Source organism: Acromyrmex echinatior, chromosome 6, assembly GCF_024713525.1.
Source record: "Acromyrmex echinatior isolate Ae372 chromosome 6, ASM2471352v2, whole genome shotgun sequence".
NCBI classification, from domain to species: domain Eukaryota; kingdom Metazoa; phylum Arthropoda; class Insecta; order Hymenoptera; family Formicidae; genus Acromyrmex; species Acromyrmex echinatior.
Genome location: NC_141857.1, coordinates 7,581,991 through 7,600,812, shown reverse-complemented (window position 1 = coordinate 7,600,812; position 18,822 = coordinate 7,581,991). Strand labels below are relative to the sequence as shown.

The following is an 18,822-nucleotide window of genomic DNA, read 5'->3' as shown; positions in this document are numbered from 1 at the left end:
ATCATGAAATCCTACATTTAATTAATACTTACTGTATTCTCTGTCATAGCGAAGAAATATATTATTAAAAAATGAAGACGTCACACGTAATAGGAAAAAGAATATATTTTTTATTTTCCCAATGCGATTTATTATTCCAGAAAATGAAAAAGAGCGATGCTCTTCCCGATCCATTTTACGTGTTCAAGTGCGTAATCAGTAACATATATATCAGCGACGAGGCCAACGATCCTTTAACCTACGATCTTAGAAATTGTTTTCGTTCGCGGTACAAAGTCTTCTTACGATTTGTAGAAAAACATGCGCTCTTTCGTAAGTTAGTATATTATACGATGAAGCAAATGATATCTGCAGCGAAAGTTGTTTGTACGTGTTACTGATTTCGGGCAAAAATTAAGCGAGATTTATTACAATTTTTTGTATTTCTCGGAATACAAATTTTTGAAACTGTTTCTCTTTCCGATTAATTATCTTTTAAGACACGTTTATTTTAATCCACTTACCATGATCTGAAACAATTATGAAGAAACTATACTTCTTATTTGTTCTTCTATGCAAAACAGAAAATAACTTTTCTTGCTTATTTAATTTAGTTTATATCGCTTATATGTATGAAGACAAAAGTATTTTTTTCATAAACCAAATTATTAAGTACATTTTTTAAAATCTGAATTATTGCTTTTTCTATTAGGTGTCACATTACGAACAATTTCATTTAGGAAGAATTAAAATTAAAAAATTTAACGTTTGCAAAAAATGTTTTTGTTAAGATTAATTGTAAAATTTTATGAATAAAAATAAAGAAATTATTGTTAATATTTTCGTCTCCTACTCTCTATCATTATTAATTTTATAAAGAAGATAAATGTAAAATATACGATAAATATAAATATAGTAAATGTAAAATTTCTGTAATAATAATCAAAGATGTTTTTTACCTTTTTTAAATAGAAATTTTTAAACATAAGATATTAAAGTATAAAACGTTATTGTTATATCTACTATATATCTGGAGAAAAATTACTATACAATAAATAACTTAAAGATGAGAAATGTTTTTCGTTTCTTGAAAATTTAATTTTTTAGATTTGTTTGATTTTTGTGAAAACCTCTATATATGAACTTTATATACTTCATGCTATTTGAAGAATATTTAACATCTGATAAAAAATATATGATTAGCAGACAAGCTTCTCGTGAATTAAAGTTGCAATATCACATTACGAAGCGAAAAAAATCATAATGCAGAATAAATATTTGTATGATAAATGAGACTCTCTCTTTTATACGCGTAGCAACGTTTTTCATGTGTGACAAATTTAAATGTTGTTTAAAATAAGCATTACTATTAGCATTAAATATAAAAGTGACAAGATTTTTCCACAGATGATAAAAAAGAAGGTACTGCATGCGTTACCATAAGTTAATGTGCTATAACATATACTTCCGTCTTTTGTAAATAATTCATATAGTATGAGCAAATTTGTCTTAATAATTTCGTCAGAATTATATGTAATTTTAATTTTGTGTGATTCCGTATATGAAGAAAACACATGATTCTCTTTTTCTAACAATTGCAACACTGGCCGAGATCATCATTTCATAACATGATCATCGGTTAATCAAAGCTCAAAAGCCAGAAGGTCAAACATAATTAAAGTGATGCGTTTTAAAATTGCCTATTCTGTACCTCTTTGCAAATCACGACAAAATACACACGTATCATTAAAATTTTTTGAATTATATGACTGATATTATATGACTTTATTATCTTTTGCTATTATCTTTGACTGATTATTCGACTATACTTTTAATTGATGTTGTACAGACAAAACGATCCTTAATCGAATACGAAATCTTATTTCGATACAAAATACCTAATAACTCAATGATATAAATGCCTATATTTATATTTATACGCGCGATCGTGATAAGTAGGCATTCATAATATTTATCTGCAGAATAATTAATATTGTATAAATGCAACATTATCTCTCGAAAAGTCTACTCCTAGATAAATGTAAATTCGTTGACACTTGAATTTGCAGTGATTCGTTACATTTGATTCATGGTAGTCTTTCAAAAGCCGCGTGTCGTCTCGACGAATTACGCATTCTTGTACGTAAAAATAAGATAGATAGTGTAATTTGTTACACTATAAGGCAAACAGTGAATATTAACGACTTTATTTATGTGCAAAGGAATTTGGAATTTCACGTCACATATTGTATACTGGTATAATTTACATATTAACACTGTTTTGCTCACATTATAAAGTTAGCAATATACAATTCGTTCTCTTGTGGAGCTGGCTTATCGATGCAATGATCACTTTATCTCGCTCTCACGACAGTTTGAGTAGAAGCTGTGATAATTCACGCATTCTTCTTGTGCTCGTAAAAGTACAGTTGGTTGTCATTGGCTTTGTTTACTGAATTGTGATAGTACAGGACATCAGAGCGATGTACGGAACATATATGCCGCGATGCTGATTTTGGCATTCTTGCGATGACACACGAGAAAAGTGAATCCATAGAGAAGAATGATAATGGTGCAATTCCGAGCGAAAACAACAATGAAAATAAAACGTACGTAAGATGTGATCTATTATATCTTGTTATTAGTTTCTCCCATTTGTACACGGAAAGAACAATTTTGCTAAAGCATCTAAAAAGTTAATTGTAGATATAGAACATGTGTGTGCGTGCGTGCGTGCGTGATCAAATATATCTATCGACAAATATGAAAAATAAAGAAAAACGTTTCTGCAAACAAAAGTTGCATCGCTTGAAGGGGTGCAATAATAGTTTTTAAAAGAAGAATTTTATAAGGTTACATATAGGTTTTCATCATTTTTTATAAAGGATTTATAAGACTTTTTTTCACATAATATGACTCTAATTATTGTATTTTGGGTATGAAGTATCAAAGCAAAGATATCGAAAAATCAAGAATAGTCGAAGATACTTAGACTTTGATTATAACTAATAGTTTATGGAATATATTTTATGCCTTATTTTAGAATATTTTAATATGAAATATGTAGAATTTCTCATGAACTATTAAATTTTTATAATCGTATTTGAATTTTTATGCACAAAATAATGGAATGAATCAAATGTATAAAGAAAACATAAAGTTACTTATATAGAAGAAATATGTAATTTCATATTGTAAAACTCAAATCCTTTTAATTATAGCAACGTATACGTAAAAGAAGTATACGTAAAGAACATAGTTGCTTATTAAAAGAATTATGTATTTTGTATACATAATGTAATTCATCTAATTATTTTGCAGATAGAGATATTGAAAACTCAGTAGTTCTCGAGTTATTTTATACTTTATTCTGCTACATATGGATATAAAATATAAAATTAATACTTTGTAAACTATATTAATTTTTTGACAATCGTATTTTAATATTTTTACGTATCGAATAATATGAATCATTAATTCTTTACATTGATGATTAACAATTAATATTGATATCATGTTACTTTTAGTTTGTCGACTGGGTAGAGTTCCATATCGTCCAAATTCTTCACAAATAGTGCACTTTTTATTGGAAGGAAACTTTTGAAATAAAGATTTTTTATTCTAATTTTATTTCACACCTCCATAAATAGAAATTAAAAAAAATAAAATTAATTAAATGGGTATTATTCGGCTCAGGCATACCTTATTATCGATTAAAACATTACAGTTTATAACTTAATGCAATTAATTATTAATTATTAAGATAAATCTCTCTAAAAGTTAATAATTTTATTGCATTAAGAAAATTTAAAGAGCATTAGTTTCTCTTATCAACTAATTTCATCAATCAGTTACTAAAAATTTCTCAGAGTTCAATAATGTTTGTAAATATATTTTGGATAATTATTGTGTGGATTCTCGTGTTTTGACTATATTTTGAACAGCATATTAGGACGAATACTTTCAATAAATCGTTAGTCAAGCTCGATCCGTCTCACGGTATCCATGTGTTGATCGACGTTATACATTCTCGATTGCGCGTAATCTTTAACTTCAAGATAATGGCATCGTGATTAAGAGTAATACGAATTATCATGCAAATTGGAAGTACATTAATATTTTATTCTAAACGCATTAATATTTTATTCTAAACGCTTCTTGAGAAGCAAACTTTTACATATTTAATATAAGTCACGCAAAACGGTCATCATAATTATTTTAACTTCTCCCGCATTGCAAATATATTTCCATATATTAGCGAAGGCAACTTGTGTAACTGTTTGGAACTACATGCAACAACTTCACATAGAAATTCAAATATATATCAACAAGTTATCTTGTAATAGTTTAGTGTAAAAAATATTGTGGTCTGACATATATTCTATGAGAGATTTGTTTTGCACAGTTATTGAATAATAATACCTTTATAAGTTAATTTTTTTTCATTAAATGTGACAATGTATTTGTATTAAATGAAAACAACGGAATTGTACAGTAATGTTATCGTTACGGTATCGAAAACTACATCCACAGAAATAATTCTTGTTTTGAGTATAACATTAACATTTCATTAACGGCAGCATTCATTTGTCGTGGCAATATCGATTGTTGTTCACAATAAACTCGTATGTACAACGAATCAGTCGATCATATGTGCATAACTAGTCGCAAATGTGTGTGTTTAACGATCGTTGGCAAGAGAAATGATTTTTGGACGCTTTGTTAATCTATTTACTATGTATAGATCATATAGACGTATGCGCCGTATATCAGGTGTCAATTTAGTTTTAATTATATAAATCTGAATCAATCATATCATCGAAGTTTACCATAACTGATTGTTGTTTCTGCTTCTAGGTGAAGAAATAAAGTCTGAGGTTTCAGGTCCTGTAGACTTCGAACGAGCAATTATAGCAACAGGTGAGTAAATTATATAATGTTATGGGAGAGTTATCAAATGGATAATAATTAAGTAATTTTTTATTATATTTTTCTTTTGGCACTGATTTTTATACATAAATAAACTTTGGAAATTGCAGCTTAATGCTTCAGATATCTATTACTATGTTTAACCTTTCAATAACAAATTAATTTGATTAAATCTTTAGCTAAATCTTTTACAATATGTTGCAAAAAATATGATTTAGGCAATCGTTTATCTAAATCATTCCTGGAATAGGTTTCGTAAATTGTACTGTCTTTAAAAATATCTAAATATTTACAAATATAATTAAAAGTATAAGATTAATAAAGGGGACCATCAACTAATATTTATTTTATTAATAATTTATCGAAGAATGTCAAATGTTTACAACTATAATACATAATAAAGAGACAAGAACATCTAAATAAAACTAACTCGAATTTATATTTTTGCAATTTTTTAACACATTTTTATTTATATTAGTTATCCACTATATATAGTTATATTATTATATATAGTTATATTTTACATTAGTATCATTCAGTATAATAAATTTGTGATGCTACGATTTAAGAAACTTGATAGAAGTATATGTATATATCGATTTAATTTTTACAACAATTGCAAATAGATACACAATAAATGTAAAATATTTTACAATAATTAGAATTTAATGAAAATATAAAAATTCAGAATATTGCATGATTACATTATTATCAGCAACATGAAACAATAAAAATTAATATCAATTGTACGTGATATTGATTTTTTAAAGTACCGTTTCGCACATATACAGCAAGATGTAATCTGTTGTGTGTATGTGTGTGTGTGAGTGTGTGTGTTATATGTTTGTTAAATTTTTGTTTATATTACACTGAGAAAAAAAAAGCCATGGCAATCATAAAGTACAACTCTAAAATTTAAATACTTGCAACTAATTTTAAAAAGTAATAAGAACTAAAGCAGTACCGAATATTCTATAAAAATATAGTATAGTAATATAAAAATAATATTCAGTATTACTTCAGTTCTTATTTGTAAAACGAGTTGCAAGTATTTAAATTATTAAAGTTGTTAATTTAGTAGTTGTCAAAACTATATTTTTCTCTGAATGTATACTCTTTCCTTATTTAGTTCATATTTTTGCAGTACCAAATGCTGCTTATTAAGTAAAAATATAAAATGTTGATACAATTTAGATCATTTGACAATTCTATCCTACAATTTATAAGTTTTGCCATTACTTATTTTATAATATATTTACCGCCCTGCAATAACTTTTTTTAATATTCTCATCCTATTTTATCCTTAAAAAAATAAATTATTGTCATATACCTATTTAATTTTTAAATAAATATTTGTAATACATATAAACATCAAAAAATGTGATTAAATTTATGTCGACATGTGCATGTGATTGAATAAATATTAGATGTATTATTATATTAGAAATATTATTATATATATATATAGGTGTGTATATTATTGATATGGAAGATATAGATTCATTGGCACAATTTCGATATTCGATCGTTTAAATAGCTAATTATTATATTTAAGCTATACTAAAGAGAGCTATACTTTTTCTGTACTTTTAGGCCAGGAATGATCCTGCGTAAGTTTTTTATAGTGAATAAAATACGAGAATACGCTGCACTGTAGCCAAGGTCTGCGACTTACCGCTGTGTCCTACTTCATGATCACTCTTGCCATTCACTTTATTAGGACGAGGAGCACATTGCACTGATATAATATCAGTGCGCCCCTCCTGATGAAATAAACAGTAAGATTTACGAAACATTGGCATTACCAATAGATCACGACACGGCAATAACTCGCACACCCTTTCACACATTTTTATGTTAATTTGTGTACGACGATTCTAATGTGTACCGTTGCACATAAAGTGCGCAATCCAATCGAATTCATTTGTTTTTCTAAATATGAGTCGTATGTATAATACTTTACGTGTCTACATATATTTAATTTTAAATAAAGTATAGTGACAGAAAAACTGTTCTTTTAATTAATTTTTCTAAAATTTAAATTATTCTCTCAAGCAGTGCAAAATTTTATAATACTTGAAGACTATAATTACTTATTATATCTTTTGTTCAATCAAAGTTTCTTTTTATTGTAATACTTCTTTATTAACCTTAGGGAAAAGTACTTACATTATAAAAGAGATATTTTATAGTAACTTTTTTTCGTCATAAATAGGTACATAAACTAAATGTAATGTCAACTTACCTTTTGTGCCAACAATTTCCTCTATTATATCGACAATTATTGATCTTCAAGATGTTAAACGTGTTAATTATGAATATTTGTCATTGAAAACTGAAAACAAGATTAATTCAATGTGCATACGTTAAAATATTTTTATATGTGTACTAGGATATGGAAAATTTAATTATTTGCTATTACTGGCGGTGCTACCGGCCAGCTTCTCCAGTATCTTTTCGTCATCAGCAATGTCCTACGTGCTACCATCTGCCGAATGTGATCTTCAATTAACGATGTTCGACAAGGGACTGTTGAATTCGATGGCGTTCGCAGGTAGTATCTTGATTTGCTTAACAATTGCATAACAATGCTTTATTACAGATGCCAGAGAGCTCAGTGAGAGCCCTGGAACCCTAAAGCTTGGCATACTTAAAGTCTATACGATTATCATGTACACTGCCGGTTCATTCGTAGGCAATAGTGAGGGCAATACGCGTGAACTCACGGTAAATACCGTACCATTTTATTTCTTGTCGCATGCGAATTCTGACCAACTAATTTTCGACCGTCTGTTTTCGATGCTTTTGATCCGTGAACAATTAGTGGTCGACTAATGCGCCTCTATATAGGCGTTAAAGTACAGTCATCATGGGGCTTTTCTCGCAATCTGCAACGACTTTTTATTAAAAGAACTTTGAACCAATTATAAACATTTGTAATCTGTCATGGTTATTTGTCTTTCTAATTTAAAATTAACAATTTAAAATTAACAAAAGTATATGTGCGCGTACACATTTATAAATTGTATTTAAAAAAACTCGGTAAAAAATTTTTCATGCATGAATATACATACTATTATATATATATTCATTTAAATGAATTAACAATAAAAGTCGATACGTCAAATTTTAAAACAACAAATTTCTTAACAGCATATATCACAACGCAAGATGTTCGCAGCTAATATTTTAGATGTTAATCACATAACAATCAAATAAATAGATGTTTCGACCTTAAATTAGGTCATCTTCAGTATTACACAATTACTTATTCAAATTCGCGCATATATTAATATATTATTGCACCAACGCAACAAAGAGTTTGATGTCTCGCGTTATAACTTGTAAAAATAATCCAACAGGACAACAAGTTATCTTTTCTAAGTAGAACCTTAAAATAGAAGGTAGTCGAATATTGTATCGTATTATACTCTTGAGAAATTGTCTATTGTTAAATTCAGTCAATTACTCCTACCACTTACCCTTTTTAGTTATTCCACATATAATTTCCAAATTCTATGTACAATAACTTTTGTGAATCTTATCAGGGTGTGATGAACTCATTATAACGAATCAACTACTAAAGCCTGTATCGCGATACATCTTAACATTGAGACCATAGTGGCGCTTCGTATTTAAAATAATGTATCTAACATAAACGATTTTGTTTTCAATCTTATTAATGTTTATAAACCTATATAATTATACATGAAGTGAATGTATATGTGTACAATGAAATATATATTTATATATATTTATATATATTTTTCTTTCTTTTTTAAAATTATCTTTTAATATAATAAAAGTAATAATGCGCTCTTCCCTCGTCCTGATGAATTGAACAGCAAGATTCACGAAACATTGGTATTAGCTATGAATCATAACACGGCGATAACCTGTAAATTTGGCACCTCTGAAGAAAATACTCGTGAAAAACCTCAAAAATTATTATTATTATTATCAATAATAATAATAATAATAATCATAATAATGATGATGATGATGAAAATATAAAAAAATAATTTTACAAAAGAAAGAAGAATGTATGGACTTGTACGGACATATTTCATATATAATTATATATATATATATATACCTAATTATATATATATAATTATATATATATATATATACGTTTATAAATATTTATACATGTTTATGTATGTTTATATATATTTACATATATATTTACATACATTCATGCATGAAAAATTTTTTACCGACAAGTAAACAATTATATATATTTTTACGTGTTCTCAAAAAGTTGTATGTGTTCTTATTTATCAATAATAAAATTTTAATAAACCGGATATTCTGTCGAAAAAATGCAGACAAAACAGTAAGAACGACAACATATTTAAGAACAACATATTTAAATATTTAAATTTTAATTTTTGAAGGTACAAAAAATATGTAAAATAATTTAAATATTACTTTAGTATTATGCTTTTAAAATTGATAAAAATCCTTTTATAGAAAAAAACATCAGTTATATTTGCATTATATGTATAAATTTCCATCTTGTTTCTCAATTAGAATGGATTTCTTACGAAACGAAAAAATAAGTATATATTTATCTTCTTTAATTTTATCCAAAATTAATTTCTAACTAGGAGGCCTCTAGGTATGTACTTATCAAATAATCTAGCATTGATTTTGTAAATTTATGGCATACCGCAAATGCAGGAACGGTGTTACTTCAAAATATAAACGTTTTATTTTTGCTGCGTTTCACTTATTTCTCGTCCTTACTTTAATGTGCAATTCCTAATGGAAAGTTCATATTATGAAAGCAGAATTGGTTAACCATTGATTTATTTTCAGGAATGATCGTTACGGCATTCTTCTGGGGTTGTGTTACTGACATATTCGGTCGTAAGAAAATAATGTTCTATGGTTACCTACTTACTGGTTTACTAAGTGTGGCGATGTGTTTTTCACACAAATCTTGGCATTTAATAACGTTCAAATTTTTTGACGGTATGATGTAAGTTGAAATTGAATCAATCGGTGTGGTGATATTATTAGGTGTTGGAATTAATTCGTAGCGTTTTACAAGTGATGGGAAGTACTTTCATTAATGTATTTTTTAATGCTCATGTGAAATAAATAACATTCTTTCATTAAAAACGCTACGAATTAATTCCAACACCTAATATAATATAATATTAGGTGTTGGAATTAATTCGTAGCGTTTTACAAGTGATGGGAAGTACTTTCATTAATGTATTTTTTAATGCTCATGTGAAATAAATAACATTCTTTCATTAAAAAACGCTACGAATTAATTCCAACACCTAATACAATTCACATATTCTAATTAACACTGCGTTAATTAGAAAAATGATGCAAATAAAAATTAGCGTTTTGGAGATAATGAAAGGCAATTGATCACTTAAGGACTAATATATTTTTGTGAGAAAATGACACATTTATAACTTATTTATAAGGATGTAATAGATAATTTATATAAGATTTATAATCGAATAATCGTATATCCAATAATTCATCATTTATTGCTATCAGATAATCAGATTTTTATCCGGCAATTGCACAAAGAGAAAAATTGAAAATCTAATTGTTTCTTTACTGCAAGAAAGACGATTTTTTATGTATAAGCCATTATATATAAATATGCTATAAAAATTTAATAATTAATGCTTATTGAACGGTTTTTCAATATTTTATTATTGATTTTTAATAAATTTAGTTATTCAAAATAAATTTATTGGAGACCTATTGTAATCTGTAAATTCTATTCTAAGAATAAACAATATCTGTATTAAATTTATCTAAAGTTTAATATCTCACGAGTCAATAGTAAAATTAAATAGTGTTTTGAAAAAATATTGAGCAAAATATCATTTAAAAGATAAAATATTTATTAAGGTTAAAATATTTATAAGGTTAAAATATTTTAAAAGATAAAGTTAAAACATTAATTATCAACAAATTTCTGTTATTATAATAAAACCAACAATGCATAAGAAACTAAGAATAAAATTATTCCGTTTTCAACTATATAATGCTAAAGATGAGCTGTCTTTTTTAAAAGTGATCTTTACGATACGACTGTTGAAAATATTTGAAAACGTTTCAATAAAATCGCAAATCAAAATCAGACGATACAAGCGTAGAAGAAGGAAGAAATCTTTTATAAGAAAAATCTTTTACAAAACAACTTAGTGATAGAACAAAAACAAAAGCAATTTTATATTTATTGCAGAAATAGATGAATATCTTGCGCTATTTTTAAAAATTTAAGAAATGCTCTACTAAAAAGTGGTTAATTTTAAAATCTCTCACTTGTCTATAAAATGTGTTTAGCAATGTATTTTATATTAATTTTTTAAAAATTGAATATTTTTTGGACATTTTGTTATTATTACGTAATAGTTGATTAACAAATTATAGTATATCTGGTCCATATGCGGCACTTATGTCGTATTTAGCGGAAATACATAACGAAGCACATCGATCGAGATCATACATGTGGCTTGGCATGTTCTTCTCGCTGGGAAACATTTCTTTGCCATGTAAGTACAGCCTTGATACATACTTCATCGACGAGAATTAAATTATAAAACGTCATCAAATTTTAACGCCGGTAATGTGTGCAATGTTGCAATATATGTGATGTTGTAAGAGCTGGAAATAGAAAGAGTTAAAATTGATTTAGAAATTTGTAATAAAAGTGTTGAGAAAATGCATAATATTTCATTTTTATATCAAATACTCAATGTACATTTTGTGACAAATTTAAATAAAATTAAATATGATTTTAATTTCTTTATTTATAGGTATAGCATGGCTTATAATACCTCAAAAGTGGTACATGAAGTTTTTAAGCGATACATTAGAGATAGCTTCCTGGAGAATGTTCTTAGCCATTTGTTCGCTACCCGAATTTTTAGCATGCATAGCCCTTTTCGCTTTCCCAGAGAGTCCGCGTTTCCTTATCTTAAAGGGTCGACATGACGAGGCATTGAATGTCTTCAAAAAAATCTACTCACTCAATACTGGCAAGGATCCCGATACATATCCGGTACGTGCATGTAGGAAAGACGTTTTTTTATTAAAATATCTAAAAAAAATTTAGACACTGATCTGAAAATAGTTTTATCAAAATATTTCTCTAGGGCAACCTATTCAAATTGGTTGCTAAAATATTAAAATTTTTTACATTATCATTATTACCTTAAACACCCTGCAAAATTATTTTAATGGTCTATCAAAATCATTTTCTAATCTGTATCTAGCTAAATTTTTGTACTTTCCATGTCCAGTATGATAATACTTTGTATATACGTCATATTCGAAAATATATACACATGTATATATATAATATATATATATATATATATATAAATAAATTAATGTATTTATTAGAAATAATATAAAATTTCAATTGCATAAAATTAACAAAAATTATGTGTTTAAATTGCTTGATTGTGCTACTTATAAGTAATTTTACGTTAATTAAGTGGAACACATAAAATTTGATTGTAAAAACATGATGCTTTATCTATTTTCATTTTGGCAATATTATAAAATATACACAATACATATTGCACACAGTGATTACGAGATTGTCGTATTATATTTATTTAAATACATTATGTAATTTATTGTAATGACTTTAATGATTTTAATAATCTTATTACGTACATGTATTTACATATAATTAATGAAGAGGTGGATAAATATGATGAGTATAAAAAAACAAAGATATACGTGCAAAAGATGAGACGATTACTAAAATATTTACTTGTACTAAAGAAAGACATGTTATTCAATATATGAAATGGATAGGAAACATGATAAACAGAACTCAAAATAGACAAAAAATTAAAATAGGATAATATACACTGAGAAAAAAATTTACTAAATTTTATAATAAATATTTCTTTGAATACTCCTAGCGGCTGGGATATTTACTGAATATAAACACATATTTATTAGATACAAGAACCGTTTGTTTGTGATTTAATTATCATCTTCTTTCATTTATCTAAATATTTATTTACTGTAAGCAAATATTCCGCTAGAGAACTATTCAAAGAAATATTTATTAAAATTTAATAAATTTTTTCTCAATGTTGATATGTCATTAAACGTAAACAAAAGAATATGTTGCACCCTCGCAAGAAAAATGACGCAAAGCAAAACTTTTTAAATTTCTTATCATTATGTGCGGATTGTGTCCTAAATACATCGGCCTTCTTTCAAAGTAAAATATAAAATAGTAATATAAGTTGAATTAAAAAATTAAAAAGTATTTAAAGAGAGAGGAAAGCAAGTAATTAATTTTAAAATACGTAATTTTCTTTCCTCTCCTAATTTCACATTTTATACTTGTGTCATTTTTCTTATGATGAGCGAATAAAGAAAACGCGTAATGAAACTGAAAGTGAGAAATGAGATTCGATAAATCGAACGACTGTAAAATTAATTAAAGAAAGAATCAGTATGATAAGAATGATATATACAGTCAGCCTTGATCAAAAATACTAAGCCTTATTAATTATAATATAATGTTTTAGTTTAAAAATTAATTGATGACATTTGATGTGTATTATCCTTTTAAGAAATAAAGAATAAATTTTAAACTTGTGCATAATCCTGATAACCAATAATTGAAAACAATATAGGAAAGAATTTTAGATAAATGAAAAAAATATAGGTATTTAATATTTTTTGCTAAGGCTGAATACGATATAATATAGTGTATTATTATCAATTTATATAGATAAAAAGTCTAGAGGATGAATATTCTATTGAATCATGCGGGGAACGTATACAGGACAAGCTGAAGAATTGTTGCAAACTGATAAAGCCACTCTTCTTGCGACCCAATGTCTTCAGATTGATACTCATATCAATGATACAGTTTGGAGCAACAATAGGGTCAGTTTAATCCTTCGTCTATTTTAATTTTAATTTTAAAAAAATGGAGTCACTAAAATAAATAGAACTTGAAGAATTCGTTTGATGCCGATTGTAACTGTGCAGATCGAATTCGCTCCGACTTTGGATGCCTCAGCTGTTCGCAATGATTGAAAATTATAAAAATACTGTGAGGAAGGACGATAACCATATATTGGGATTGCAGCCTTCATTTTGTTACATGTTAGATCAGGAAGAGTCGTATCTTAATTCCATGTATTATGCCAATAATACGATAGGCAATTCTATGGCTGTATGCGTTTCGGTAAATCGCTAATTTATAAATGTTGACCGCGAAATAAATCCCATAGAAATAATGTACATAACAATTTTAGGCCGAGTTGAATTCCAGAGTCTTTATCAATTCCATTGTCATCGCTATGACAGGTGTTATCGGTTATATTATAGCTGGTTCTCTAATAACTGTGGTTGGAAAGAGGAAGTTAATGGGTAAGTAATTTGATGTTAAAGAAATAGAAACTTACTTAAAATATGAGGGGAAATCAGAAATGTCGTTGTGTCTATAAATGCTATATATTTATTCTTTATGTATAATAATTAATAATAAATTCTTTATAAATAATAATAAAATCATTATTTCTCAATACAATCAGCTTTGCAACAAATTTTGTATAACGGCGTCTGCAAAAACTTTACAAAAAAAGAATTTTTAACTGTCTTTTACGCCATATATATATATATATATATGTATATATATATATGTATATATATATATAGATACACCATTTCCTAAATTTTATAATACCTCTAAAATTCAATTTATAATTTACAATTTCTAAAATTTGTACAATAAGGTACCATCGGCTACGAACAGGGGTTCTTTTAATGATCCAAACAAATGGAAATTGAAAGTAGCAAGATCAAAACTATGGAGTAGAAGTTCAAACAACCCTGTACAAATCTTATGGAAAATAGTTTCGATCAAATGACTTCAAACTTTAATATTTTATAACTTAATTCAAGCTAATTAAAAATCATCACACCTTATATGGAAAAATAAATCTTTTTTATTAACATTAGTTATGAATATTGTATAATACATCATGGATATACTGTATATTCAGTATATATTTTTCAATATTTTGAAAAATATTAGTACGATATAAAACATCTTGAGAAAAAGCTTTATTTTATTTTCTAATTCCAAGAAGCATATTAAGATTTCTAAAAAAAAACAAGGAAAGTCAAGCATCTCAAAGAAATGTCACATCCACATTCGTTCCGGGTAATTCTAACAATGAGAACGGGTGCAAAACTAAAATTATAAACATACCATTGATAAATGTACAAGTGTATTAAAAAAGATTTATTTCAATTTTTTGTAATTTTTTATACAAAATATGAAGACTTTTTGAAGATCCTGGAGCAAAAATTGAGATATTTGGAGGTTTATGCCCGTAAAGAATTTTAATCAACTTGACATGAGCTACAAAATATTAAAATTTAAAACAATTTGACCGAAACTCATTTTCTATAAGATTTGTGTAGGGTTCTGTCAGTTGTCTTATGTCTATTTCTATCAATATAGATTAAATTTAATCTCCATTTAATTTATTCTTTATCTTTTTCTAATCTCTAGAAAAAGGTAAAGGTTAATCTATATTGATAGAAACGATCGCATTATATATACCGTTTCCGCTGATAATTAACTTTAATCTCTTTTCAATTTATTCTTCATTCTTTTCTGGTTCTATAATAACTCCAATAGGATGTCTGATTGAAAGTCAAATTATTACATTGCTTGTCAATGTAATATCATAAATTTAATTTATGATATTACTACAGTAGTTCAATTATTACGTTTCTAAGTCTGAAAAACCAATTCGGTGCGAAATGCAAATGACTATTATACACACATGTATATAATATATGTATATAATATATAATATATAATATATAGGTACAAATTTTGTGCGCGCGCGTGTGTGGTATGTGTGTGCGTGCGCGTGCGTGCACATATAAGTATATATATAGATTCACACGGAAATTATTTAAGCATCTAAGATCCAGCTTCGATCATTATAGGCTGTAATTCTTACTTGTTGTGTATAATTATATATGTTTATAAATATTTGTACATATTTATGGATACTTTTATATATGCAATAATATACAACATTAATTGTTATTCTTATAATTATTTAATTCCTATGTAGCAATTTGCTTCATTGTCGCTGTTACTTGTTGTGGTTCATTGTATTGGACTGAAGACACTAATGGTATCCTCGGATTGTCTTCGGTATTTGTTGCCATGACGAGTATAGGCGGGGCAACCATCGTTAATATCATTGTCGATAATTTTCCTACATATTTAAGGTATGGCAATTAATTTATCATTAATTATATATTAATAATAATACATTAATTAAAAAAATATTTATATGGCATTATTTTTCATTATCTTTACCGTATTATTCATCCATTTGATATATCCATATTTCTTTCTTGTTCTAGAACCATGGCGGTTAGCATAACCATGATGATAGGAAGAATTGGCGCAGTAATCGGTAATCTATTGTTTCCGATTTTATTCAATCTATCATGTTTAGGACCGTTCGTTATGATCGGTTTAGCCTCTTTAGGTAAAAACAATATTTGCATATTGAATATAATATATAATAGCATCATATTTTTACATTGAATATAATATATATATTATATATCTCGTGGGGCACCTAAAACGGTTAAAACGAACGATATATGTATATGTGAAAAATTCAACATGTTAGGTAAAAATGATAATATGTTTTAGACAAAAGTATATGGTAAGTAAGTTATATGGTTTAAAAGAGGACAGTAATGATAAAATTAATTTTTGAAAGAAATCAATTTTTTATGGTTGTATAAGAATTATGGACATATTGTAAACTAGAATCACAAGTTTTTACGCAATTATATACATAATAGTTTCTCTAATTATTCTGTATAAAAAATATTAAGATAGGGGTTTATATAAAAAAGTCAATAAATAAATTATAAAATATTTTACATTTTATTCTAATACATTTTGAAATGAAATAAGATATATTTTGTAAACTATTAATTTTTTGATAATCAGTACTTTTATGCACAGAATAATAAGATAAAATAATTGTATGTTAAGAAAACACATTTCTTCTCATTCAATTTTTTATCTATTCTGTAATTTTGTTTAAGGTTCCCCATCCATTATAAAAATGTTTTTTCATCATTTCTAATTACTTTACAGTGTCTGCATTTTTGGTTGCTATTCTACCCCAGAAAACAACACAAGATGACAAACCAAAAGATATTGTTTGATCTTTCTAGTTACATCCAATCAGTTGATTTTTTTATTTGTTTTATTATTTTTCGAAAAGTCAATATGTAAATATCTTTTCGCACCTTGTGCAGTTTAATATAATTGTCGTTGTTACTTTATCCCTATTGTCGCGTTGTATTTATTATGTAAATATGCACAATCATTTAGTAAATAAGGCCTATATTCTCCCTATTGTATTCTATATACGTGTACATAATATAAATGAATAAATCGTCCGACGTATACAATATACATTTTAAGGTATATACATTTTAAGATCATTCCACGACTGTAATATTTAATATCTCGTTTAATATCTCTGCCTTTGATTGTTCTAATTTATTTATCACAATTTTTTTATATAAGCATAACAGCAACGAAAAATACAATTAATGCAATGTATAAAAAATGTAATAAAATTTTGTTATTACTAATGTCTTCTACATCTTTTCCATATGCAACATGCAATGTCAAAAGCGCAATGAAAAATTGCTGCATGATGGCTACTCGTCGGTAAAGATTTTTCTATATAAAGAAAAGTGTCAGTATTCAGTATCAGCGTAGCTAATTTATTATATTTTCTTCATAGAATCTTTTTTACTTCATTCTGCTCTAATATTATACATCTCACATTATACGCAGAATTGTTGAAGAACATTTCCATATAATTTGAATTAGGGAAAAAGTCCCTTTACAGGTTCATAAAAAGATTTTTCCCCATTAATATTTTCGTTAAAAATGATCAAAATTTAAATTTAAGAAAAAGAAAGTTTTAAAGCTTGAAATCTCTACTTTCGAATGGTCAGTATATTTTTTGAATTTGTGAGTTTTGTAATATTTATATATAAAAAACTACGAGCTAAAAAAAAAATAAAAAATTTTCTTTTCACTTTATAGATCTGTAGCCCAAAAAAATTTGAGCAAATTTTCGACTATCTATCGTGAAAGCTTAGAGCTCTCTCTACAAAATTGTTTTTTAAAAATGTTTCTACGATTTTTTATTCCTGTTTTATTCCTGAGTTATTCGCGGATTAAATAAAAAGAAACATTTTGACTTTATTGCTCGTAACTCCGTTAAAAATCAACACATCGCAATTAAAAATATAGATTCTTGAAAACATTGTTCTATCAGTTCTATCTAAGTGATATAATTGCCCACTTTTTAAAAGTAAGAATATATGGGTTGCAAAAAAGTGTTTTTGCCAACTTATTTGAAAGAATTTTTTCCTTCAAAATCATTAATGGTTTTAATTTAATATAAATTCTTTTTAAAATTAACATATTTAATTTAATTTGGTTTAATTTTACATTACTTTCAACTTAAAGTTATCTGCTAAATAGAAGTAAAAACTTCGTAAAAGTTCTCGACGTAAAATAACAGACAAGAATATTACGCTACAATTTCTGCGTTTATACCTTTATTTATCCAAAATTTGTCTGTTATTTTAAAGTTATTTTTTTGTTCATACAGCCCTCATTGTAAAAATTTTGAGCACAAAAATTGTTGTAACACAAAGATTTAAATTGTAGACATAAGCTATAACACACAAATTTTGGCGATGTGTAGATGCAACTTATTGTGTCTTTATAAAGAAACGACAATAAATTGTGTTAAAACCCTAAGTTAATTTTATATGTCAACTAATTTAACTTAATCTATAAGGAGA

General features: G+C 26.6%; 1 protein-coding gene across 1 annotated transcript; it reads left to right on the top strand.

Moving 5' to 3' along the window:
• The first annotated feature begins 1,329 nt into the window (after positions 1 to 1,329).
• On the top strand, positions 1,330 to 17,589 carry LOC105154118 (synaptic vesicle glycoprotein 2B). Its single transcript, XM_011069430.2, is given in 13 exon segments — positions 1,330 to 2,558; positions 2,560 to 2,588; positions 4,837 to 4,899; positions 7,301 to 7,462; positions 9,733 to 9,895; positions 11,323 to 11,444; positions 11,709 to 11,953; positions 13,658 to 13,815; positions 13,921 to 14,119; positions 14,190 to 14,304; positions 16,032 to 16,191; positions 16,330 to 16,457; positions 17,084 to 17,589. Coding segments are annotated over 13 exon segments (1,665 nt in total). The 5' UTR covers positions 1,330 to 2,508; the 3' UTR covers positions 17,155 to 17,589.
• Positions 17,590 to 18,822: the final 1,233 nt, after the last annotated feature.